At 34.2% G+C, this 11,247-nt stretch overlaps 2 protein-coding genes across 2 annotated transcripts; both read left to right on the top strand.

The window, feature by feature from the left end:
• The first annotated feature begins 1,282 nt into the window (after window positions 1–1,282).
• LOC116109138 (glycerol-3-phosphate acyltransferase 5-like) lies at window positions 1,283–3,176 on the top strand. The gene is made up of 2 exons (XM_031395366.1): window positions 1,283–1,977; window positions 2,099–3,176. The coding sequence occupies exons 1-2, from the start codon at window positions 1,423–1,425 to the stop codon at window positions 3,014–3,016; spliced, it is 1,473 nt and encodes a 490-aa protein (XP_031251226.1). The 5' UTR covers window positions 1,283–1,422; the 3' UTR covers window positions 3,017–3,176.
• A 3,280-nt stretch (window positions 3,177–6,456) lies between these two features.
• On the top strand, window positions 6,457–8,338 carry LOC116109129 (probable E3 ubiquitin-protein ligase RHC2A). The gene has a single exon (XM_031395357.1). The coding sequence runs from the start codon at window positions 6,638–6,640 to the stop codon at window positions 7,847–7,849; it is 1,212 nt and encodes a 403-aa protein (XP_031251217.1). The 5' UTR covers window positions 6,457–6,637; the 3' UTR covers window positions 7,850–8,338.
• The last annotated feature ends 2,909 nt before the right edge of the window (window positions 8,339–11,247 follow it).

The following is an 11,247-nucleotide window of genomic DNA, read 5'->3' as shown; positions in this document are numbered from 1 at the left end:
AATTAAAAAAAATATATATTTATATGTAACTTTTTTTTTCCTTTTATGTTAATTTCAACTAAAAACATAGAACATGACTATCATATGCTATTACATTTTATTTTGGCCCACCCCAACAAGAATTTATGGATCCGCTACTGTTCTGGACCATCACGCCAACTCATTGCGGTTAATTTGTTTAATTATTATATGACACTAGAACACAACTCAATTAAAATGCATTAGCAAATATTAATACTGAATTATGTAATTAAATGGACAAAATCAAAATGAATTGTAGAATGTGTTAATATTCAAACCAACCTCACCTAACACAAAGAACCTTACCTCTAGGGAAGTATTTTTGTTTACTTTTATCAAAAGAAATTTGATTATTATCCACACACAGGTTGATGAGCAACCCCAATTTTCTAACCAACTTTCAACTCTTCTTGCAAGCTTTCTTTCCACACCCAATTAATCCGACTACTTGCAATTATTTTAGATTGCCCCATAACATTTTGAACAGTTCAATTCGAAACTACACTGTTCATACGTATTTCGACCGAGCAGGAATACGTATTTCTACAGTATTCCAATGTTGTAATTTGTTCTACAATGGTTAAATTTTTCGATCTTTAGTAGTAGCAGACTTAATAGTTGTAAACCGGCCGGCACTTTACTAGGGCAAATTAATTTATAAACAAGTAATTAACATCAACATCTACTTCGGTTTATTAGTTAATTATTTATTTAGAATCTATTAATCCAAGGAGCAGCAGAAAGGGACATGTAATTGAGAATTCCAACAGCAAAAATAATCCACTCTCTTCACATATTGACACGTTGACAGACTGAGATCAAGAGAAGACAAGCCTCAAATCTGGAAACAGTCCAAAATCGCCATTGAAATTCAGAAATTCCTCAGCAGCAACAACGTGGAAGGAGCCATTGTCACAAACTTTGTAAGCGTTTATATATATATATATATATAATTAAGATCATGCATGCATGGATATTAGAAATACGGCGGCTCAAGTTATCAAATAGTTAGTAACCTAATTAAAAGTAACACGTGGAAAGAGGCAAAGAGCTAAATTAATAAATACTGATACGAATTAAGGATTATTGTACGAGTAGACAAAGTTTGGTGGAGTTAAGTAATCAATCTTTGCGTAGATTAACGTGTCGTATAATCCTATTTTCTTTGCAGATATATCAACTTTAGCCATAGCGAAAGAAAAAAAAAAGTATATAAAGAGGTAGTTGTAAACTGATAAACTGCCTCATTCTTGCATTAGAGACATCAGTCAATCCAAACCTTAACCTCATTGCCTTATATTCTTATAACCATTTCATTCTCAAGCAAGTAGAACCAAAAATCATCTCATTTCATAACACAAACAAAGAGAAAACAAAAAGAAAATTAAACAAGGGAAATTAATGGAGAATTCATCCGTTGTTTCAGAGTTTGAAGGGACTCTTTTGAAAAACCCCGACCCCTTTTCGTACTTCATGTTAGTAGCATTCGAGGCATCCGGTTTGATTCGTTTCGCATTGTTGTTGATCTTGTGGCCGGTGATTCGGTTGCTAGACGTGTGTGGGATGGGCGATGCGGGGCTGAAGCTAATAATCTTTGTTTCCACTTGCGGCGTTCATGAGTTGGAGATTGAGTCAGTGGCGAGAGCCGTTTTGCCTAAGTTTTATATGGATGATATTGATATTGAGGCGTGGAAAGTTTTTAGTTCGTTTGATAAAAGAGTTGCGGTGACAAAAACGCCGCGGGTTATGGTGGAGAGGTTTTTGAAAGAGCATTTACGAGCTGATGAAGTAATCGGTAGTGAACTTTGGGTTAACCGATTTGGGTTTGCCACAGGTTTTACTAGAGGAGATTTTGATTCTATCTCTAATCGAGTTGCTAAATTGTTCATTGATGAAAACCCTACCTTAGGGCTAGGAAGAAATACTTCAAGTTCTACAATTTTATCAATATGCCAGGTAGCAATTATGGAAACTAATAAACATCTTGGTACTTTCCATTTTTGGCAAAAATGAGCTATTACACGTTAATTAAGTACTATCTATTTCATAATTAAGTAATAATCTTTTTTGTTGACAGGAACATAGGCAGCCACCATTCATCACCAACTTAAGGCACCATGACCACCAGGTGCTCCGCCCACTCCCAGTGATCTTCCACGACGGTCGCCTCGTGAAGCGACCGACGCCGTCGACTGCTCTCCTAATCATCCTATGGATTCCACTAGGCATAATACTGGCGATAATCCGAATATTCGTTGGCCTAATTTTGCCCATGTGGGCTATCCCTTACGTGTCACGTTTATTCGGCGGCAAAATAATCGTCAAAGGCAAACCACCACAGCCGGTAGCCGGTAGCAGCAGCGGGGTCCTCTTTGTCTGTACCCACCGAACCCTAATGGACCCCGTGGTCTTATCCACTGTATTAAGACGCCAAATCCCAGCTGTCACTTACTCTATTTCTAGACTATCAGAAATTCTATCACCAATCCCCACCGTTAGATTAACCAGAATCCGGCATGTTGATTCTGAAAAAATAAAAAGAGAACTCGCCAAAGGTGATCTCGTGGTTTGTCCAGAGGGAACAACTTGTAGAGAACCATTTTTACTAAGATTCAGCGCTCTTTTTGCCGAATTAACAGACCGTATAGTTCCTGTAGCCATGAATTATCGGGTAGGGTTTTTTCATGCAACAACAGCAAGAGGCTGGAAAGGTTTGGATCCGATTTTCTTCTTCATGAACCCGAGACCCGTTTACGAAGTCACATTCTTGAACCAGTTGCCGGTGGAGGCGACCTGCTCGTCCGGTAAAAGCCCACATGACGTTGCGAATTACGTGCAAAGAATTCTGGCTGCTACATTAGGGTTTGAGTGTACGAACTTCACTAGGAAGGACAAGTACAGGGTGCTGGCAGGGAATGACGGAACGGTGTCGTATCTTTCGTTTGTTGATCAGGCGAAGAAGGTGGTGAGCACAGTTAAGCCGTTCTTTCACTAAGAAAAAAGTATAAGAAATAAAATTGTTTTTTTTTTGTGTTGATTTTGTGGATTTGTTTTAATTCTGTATAAAGACGGGATCGATTTGTATTGTAATATTCTTTCTTTTATTTGTTTTTGAATTATTATTTCTACAATTGTTGAATAAAAGTACGAGGATAACTGATATTAATCAGTTAATATATCGTTAATGTCAGTTATTATAAACATTAAATACATCAACATCCAAATAATTTGAAGCTTATTCGATTTATAATTTTGGGGTAATGCAATTATTATTATTTTATTTAGAGCTACAGGGAAAAATATTGTCGATATATATAGATTCATTGGATTCAAATAATTGGCCAACAAGATTCCAGTTATGTTGCAGGAATAGCATTTTCTCGTCTGCAGTGCACTGCCGGCAATTACCAGCAGCATCAGTACCCTGGATTTTGTATGCATTTGTTTTGTATACCCCACTGGTGATTAAATTAATTTCTAATACATGTCATTATTTATGCATAATCTAAAAGTATGGATTAATTAATTAAGCCTTAATGTTTTTCAAGTGTCTTTGTATGTGAATTGAATCAAGAGACTGCGAGAAATTATTATAAATAAACTTTTAATTAACATCCTCCATTATAAGAATTAGGAACATGTCGGAATAGATCATAACGGCGTCGTATTTGCCAATCGATCGCTTAAGGCATATCGTTGAATGATAACATGAAATAATATGGCACATGACATGTATGGTGACATGTCATCATGTGGAATGTTGAGTTGCTACTTGATTATGCCTGCTTACCTGGGAATTCCTGGGACCCAAACTAAATAATTTAATTAATTTATCACTTATCAGTTTGGTGGGCAGATTGGAAATTTGTTCTTTAATTAATTTACCATTTTGTTGTTTGGTGAAGCAGATTTGACAATTTAATTTCCTGGTAAAAGAAGCCAACGGCATTAGCAATTGGGAAATTTTATACTTCAAGGCTAATAAAAATTTTCCCAGCTAGCTAACCTAAAATTGACCTCTCCATTTACAAGTAATCGAATAAGAAAACGCAACAAGATTATGTTGTTTAATAATTAATGGCCAAGTAATTGGAATATCTGAGTTGAATAATAATTAAATTAATACTTTATATTAATGTCTGAGGTAAGATAGACAAAACGTAACCTTTACTTAGTTTGTGGAAATTGACGGGGAGGCATTTACAGCTTTAATTCTTTTTATAAGATGCCAAAATGTGAGTGAAGAAAAAGAATCCCATGAAACTTTTTTAAAAAGAATTAATTAATAAGAAATAAGCATAATTAATTATCATGGTCAAGGTCGTAAAGGAAGAAACCAGATAAGCTAATTAATTAATGAAGAATAAAAATAAATAAATGGAGAAAAGAAAAGACCCTAAAGGCCTAAAGGGCTGCAAATAGAGAAAGGATCAAATCAACTAATTTAGAGGAAGTTTCTGTATGTCTTCATGGTAGTGACCTTCACGTGAGTCAGAAAATGAAAAAAGTTTCCGGGAAAAGAAAAGAAAAGAAAAGATATTCCAATTCCAAGGTGGGAAGCTTTACCTCACTTTCTCGAACCTTTTTAGCCGTGTAAATTGCTAATATTTTCTTGTTGAAAATACCTAAGTGTATTATTAAACGATTAATTAATTTACTAATTGTATAACCTTATTTAATCATTTGATTAAATAAGGTTTTAAAATGAGATTACTTGCATCAATAATTAATCTGCCCAGCTCGCGTATGTGATGACTCCAAGTCTCCAACTACCCATCATGTGAGCTTTTGTTTTTATTAAATAATTGATTTTAATAACATAAAAATGGTCGGTCCATTTCACTGTTACCTCTTATAAAAAAATTCAGTCCAATAATTAAAATTAAACTACAAGTTACATGCATCAGTTGGATCCACTAGTCAAAGTTTTGAAACTCGTCCAAACAATTTCATTTTGATTTAGATATAATAATTGTCAACAAATAAAAATTTAAAAAATTATTATTATTAATTACTGAATAATACAAAAATACTTTTATCTCACTTTAACGGAAGTTTCCATTAAAAAATAATGAGGTTTTACGATTCGAAGACAACCAAACGCATCGTTGCATAAAAGGACAGTCAAGCATGCGAAGTCGGTAGATGATGACGTGTCAGACAAACATGGTCCACCTATTTGAAGGCGCGCCTAGGTCTTGTAACGCGTGCCACGTATCGCTCTTGTCAGAATATCAACAAGGCGCGTGCAAACAAAAACAAATGACGCTCCATCTTCCTTTTATAACCATGTTGTGGGCGCGTCCAAGACCAAACCGTGGCATCCTATTTTTGTAAGTTTTAGGGTTTTACTTGCATGTGGACACCCACGTTACCTTTATTGTGTGGATCATGGTTATTAGTGTCGTATGATTTATTATGTATCTTATAATACAATTTGATATAGGTAGTCAATTATATATATTAAAGAGTATTTTAAACTTTTCGACATATAAATATATATATCTTACGATACAATATGTATCGGTTTATATTCTTAAAAATATTGATACAACTTTATTAATTTAGATTGAAGACCTAAAAATTTTTTTGGGTCACCTAATCCGGTTCATTAAAACCCATCCAAATTTACCAATTTTGCATAGAAAAAGTAAAGAGGAAGATGGGTTAGCTATTTTGTATGAAAATAATAACACAAATGGAGATATAGATACTGACATCAATCTTGGAAATGATACGAATGATTGAGAAAAAATAATATAAATTTTTTATTTTGTAATTAACTTTGATGATGTAAAACTATAATTTAAAACCAAGAAAATCACAAAATTCGTTAATTAATTTTGAAAAAAAATTTATTATTTTTTTGAAAAGATGTATTCGACGATAAGATATAATACCCAGTATAGATTCAAAAAAATTAAATTTTCAATTTACCATACTCGACTTAACACACCATGTGGATAATTAAAATCACAGTAAAAATCTAGCTTAAAGTGTAATTAATAAAAAATGACAAATGAATAATCCGTACAAAATGTAATAGTATGGACAAGATCCCGTGGATTAAGGGATGATTAATTTATAGGTTTTGATTGCACTAAACTTTCGAAACAATCATGACGTGACCATTTATGTATAGAATCTTGCCACCTCATCAGTTGCAGAATTTTCCACAACACACAATTACAACGAATCATTCCATTTCTATTTTAAACTTGTTTGGTTTATCCTCAGTCCACGCGCCTTGACTCAAAACGGAAACATCCTGAAACTTACGGCGCGTTTGTTTACACAACGTCATTTTATAATCACCCAGTAATAACCCGCCACATGCTAAAAATTTACTGCGTCAACGACACGCGAATACAACAATACAACGCGGTTTTCCAGTAATTTCTTTTCACGCGATCCCTTATATGTTTCATTTCCTCCATATTTTCATCTGCGAAACGGCCCCAACCCCCCTCTCTCTCTCCCTGAAATTTGTAAAATTTTCCTGGAAATCTCCATCTTTCCAAGAAAATTTTTCAACTTTTCTTGCTACCCAAATTAAATCCATATGTTGTGCAAATTCCTCTAATATATAATTTTTTTTTTTTTAAGATCTGTCTCTATGTCTTCTATAGTTTCGTCAACGTCTTATTGGTGTTACAGATGCAGCCGGTTCGTTAGGGTTCTGAATCAGGAGGCGATTACATGTCCGGACTGCGACAGCGGATTCGTGGAGGAGATCGAGAATCCGCCGCGCGGCATCCAAACCAACGACATACAAAACCGCAGCAGGAGGAGGTTTCCGGCAACCGCGGCGATGTACATGATCGGTAGTAATAATAATCACAACCACAGTAACCGCTCTAATCGTGATCAGAATGCCTCACCCGGTCCGCTTCTTCGTAGAAGCCGAAGAACCGGCGGCGATCGGTCTCCTTTCAATCCAGTTATCGTCCTCCGTGGACCGGACAGGCCGGTTCCCGGAGCAGATGTTGAAAATAACGGTAACGGTTATGAATTGTATTACGATGACGGTGAAGGCGCCGGTTTGAGACCCTTACCACGAAGTATGTCGGAGTTTTTGTTAGGATCTGGATTTGAACGGTTGATTGAGCAGTTATCACAGATTGATATGAATGGAATCGGCGGTTTTGAGCATCCACCGGCTTCAAAAGCCGCGATTGAATCTTTGCCGTTCGTTTATATCGATGTGAGTTTTGTAGAAATGGAATCACACTGTGCTGTTTGTAAAGAAGCGTTTGAATTAGGATCTGAAGCGAGAGAAATGCCGTGTAAACATATTTATCATTCGGATTGTATACTCCCGTGGTTGTCGCTTCGTAATTCTTGTCCGGTTTGCAGGCATGAATTGCCTGCTGATAATAATCAAGACATAAGTGAAGAAACCGAAAATGGAGCGAATGGGGAAGGACAAGTTTTGGGCTCGAATAATGAGGAGGAGACGGTAGGATTAACGATATGGAGGTTACCGGGCGGAGGGTTTGCTGTGGGGCGGTTTTCGGGAGGAAGAAGAGGTGGTGAAAGAGAGCTTCCGGTTGTTTACACAGAGATGGATGGTGGGTTTAACAATAGCGGAGGTGTGCCAAGGAGGGTTTCGTTTGGTTCAAGAGGGAGTAGAGGAGAGAGAGACAGAGGTGGGTTGATTCAAAGGGCTTTTAGCAATTTGTTTCGGTGTTTTGGCGGGTCAGGCAGGTCGAATTCAGATTCGAGGGTAAGGAGGAGGAGTGGAATGGTTTCTTTGTTTAATATATCCACCCGGAGGAGAAGGGCTTGGGATGTTGAAGTTAACAATAGTAGTGGAAGAAGTTGGTGATAAATGAAGAGAAATTATTTCTTCATTGTATATATTGGGAGAGACTGAGATAAGATTGAAAAGGGTTTCTTCCTAATTCACAGTCCGTTCAAGAATTGAAAGATTGCAAGAATTGCGGAGGGTTCAGTTTACAATAACTAAAGCTGTTATCTTGGAAGAAGATGAAGCAGCTACAGCAGGGACGATCACAATTATGCTTTAATGGAGAAGCTGAGTAATCAATAGTTTGGCATTTGGGGAGAAAGAAGGTACATGACTTCATGTACCAAAATCAATTTGCAAGTTTCATGGATCGAATTAAAGGGCCTGCCGTTTATTACAACTGTTCTTTTTATAATTATTTGTAATTTGTAGCCAGTGATAGTTTGTTTATCATGTTATTCTTTTTCCAAGAAATCTATAAGAGTCTTATCCAGCGTATGAAAGCGTTGTTTCTGGAATTCTTTGATTCAAGTTTAATCTCAAACATCTGAAATCCCTTTTTGATCACTGTCGTTAAAGCTTTGTTTTGAACCAATTCAAGATTTTGACTCGATGGAAAGTTTTATATATATATATATATATATATGAATAACTTCTCCATTTGACGTTGAAAGCGGAGAAATTGCCCGTTGAACTACTGTAGATGATGATATTTTGTCTGTTTTTAATGTTAGAAATGTGTCATATTCTTATCATGGAAATTTGAGAAACTCCTTCCTTCACTGATGTTGAGGATCATGATTTTAATGTTTTTAAAATTCATGGTTCCAGAATCTAATCTTGATTTTGTGGTTGTGGCATATTAAATTGATTGGTGAAGTTGTGATTAGTGAGGAAAGTATATTATATTAATGAAGACAATGTGTTAGAATGGAATCAGAGATCTTATTCTAGTCAATAAATTCAAGAAATCAATTTATTATTTAATGATGTGATTGGTGATCAGCAATTAGGTTGGGAATCAGATTAGTGGGGTTATTATGTAAGATATTGAAAGCTTTACAGTTGGGATTGACCTGTATAGTTGCATCATAAACTCATATGCAGACAAGTTTAGTGATTGATAAAAGTTGCCAATTTGGAATTCTGATAGTCTCTGTTCAACTTCATGACCTTTTCCACCTTCTTCTGAGTTGAAAGGTCTATATAATTGTGGCCAGAAGTCTGACCAATCATATGGTCTTCCCTGACACACGTTATTTTCAGGATTTTTCTTCAAAATTGATGACAGGGGTTTGGTGCAGATGATGATATAATTGCACATGTATAAGCATCTCAATTTCCTTTTAAACTTTTACTCAACCCAAAAATATCTCAAAGGGGATTCGATTCCATTCTTCACTCACGTTTGGAAGGTAAACTGAATGAAGAGAATAAAATCTTTATCCCAGATGAGATTTCCATAGTTTGTTTCATTTTACAGGGACGAGAATATGTTTGATATTAAGCGATGTTCTGAGTTTGATGTTGTTAGTGTGATGTGGATAGTAGCTTTGTTGTGCTGCCAGCAAATTAATAGATTGTGGGGAAAGTAGTTCAGATTGCAAAAATTCAAAGGATTGGGACCCATATATCTCTTTCAACCCTCCACTTGTTCTGATCATTATTATTTATTATTAAAACATTAATTGTTATTTAATTTTGCAGTTTTCAGAAAGGCCCATCAGAGGGTTGGGCAATTCTATAACTGGGCTTCATTCATATTTGAAACAAAAACATAGGGCCCTCGATTTCAAGGAGGTGGCACCCCATTTGGTTCGTTGGTTTCTGTCAAATTATTAAAACTTGTATTGTTGTGGGGTCAAACTAAAGCATTGATTGAAATTTGAAATTGTGACCAATGTATTCGATACAAAATGGTTTTCGATCTTCATTTAATAGTTTTCACATATGAAAACATGACTTATTATTATCCATAAAAACAATAGTACAACAGACTCTTTATTATTTAAATATAAATTAAAGAGTGAGGTTGATTCTCTACATTTATAGAGTCAAATTTTACTCTCTATCATAATTTTAAATAATAAATTATAAGTTTCTATGTATTTTATAAATGATTTATCTTTTTTATTAAGTTTCTTTATTAAAAAAACATATTTTTTCTCCTAAAATTTAAAGAGTTTATTAGATTTGAATAAACATCTTGTTATTTATATTTAAAAACCAATGAAGATGCTCTTTATTTATATGAAAGATACTCTTTAAAATAAATAGCATCATTAAAGATGCTATAAAGAGTTTATCCATTAAAACAAGAGTCCAACAGATTCTTTATCTTTAAAATATAAATTAGAGAGTGAGTTTGACTCTCCACATTTAGAGAATCAAATTTCACTTTCTATTCTAATTTTAATTAATAAACTACAAGTTTTTATGTATTTTATTTATTAGTTCTCTCTCCCATTAAGTCTATTTCTTAAAAATAAAGAGTATTTTCATTAAATTTAAAGAGTCTATTGGATTTTAATAAAAATTATGTTCTTTATATTTAAAAATTAATGAAGATGCTTTTTATTTATATGAAATATGCTCTTCAAAATAAAGAGTATCATTGGAGATGCTCTTATATAATATTTGGCAAAAAATCTACAATACCCATATGCATAATTGTGGTAATAATATGTTAAACGTTAAAAATTTAACGTTTTTAATACATTATTTGAAAATGAAAGATTGACGATAGGAGTGAAAAGGTTAAAAGAAAGAATGAAATATGATATTCCTGAAAGGTCAACCGTGAAGTCCATCTTATTATAAGAGCAATAATTGAATGGTGTTTTTTTCTTCTCCACAACTTTGAAATTATTTTAGAAAAATTAATAAGAATTGAATGTAAGTGGGGTCTTGGGTATTGAATGAAAACGTGTGAGGATGGCTAAGAATCAAATTCAAAATCACTCTCTGCTTGAATCTTACCTTCTCTTTTGATTATGAAACATCAACTAATTTATTTTGTTTTTTCATGCTTTATTTATTTTAAACCCTACTCCTTTAGTGACATAAACTATATATATATAGTTTAATTTTAAATTTAATAATGAAATTATAGGTTATGAATTTGAAAACCCTAAAAGAACATCAATCATAATCATGAAGGTCGGCATAAAGAGATCAGAAATGAAGAAATTAAAAAGCTTTTTGAATTCATGAGAAAAATGAATAATGTATTCTATTAAAATGTTGTTCACCTTTTAAATTTTCCTGGTGTAGGTTTTGTCTCTCTGAATTAACGTGTCTTACTCAAATCCAGTTGGTGTTTAGAAAAAAAAGACAATTGGGTGGACTAGAAAATTGAGCAAACTCCATTAATTCAACATTATCGTTTCAACAGATGGTCCAGAGTTTAGAATCTGTAATTTTCAATCTTCAACATGCCGTCTAATGCTCTGTCATTTTATGAAGAAAACGTGTTT

The sequence above is a fragment of the Pistacia vera genome, unplaced genomic scaffold (genome assembly GCF_008641045.1).
Source record: "Pistacia vera cultivar Batoury unplaced genomic scaffold, PisVer_v2 Contig572, whole genome shotgun sequence".
Taxonomy (NCBI): domain Eukaryota; kingdom Viridiplantae; phylum Streptophyta; class Magnoliopsida; order Sapindales; family Anacardiaceae; genus Pistacia; species Pistacia vera.
The sequence above is the reverse complement of the archived record's forward strand: the minus strand, read 5'-3'. Positions and strand labels throughout refer to the sequence as shown.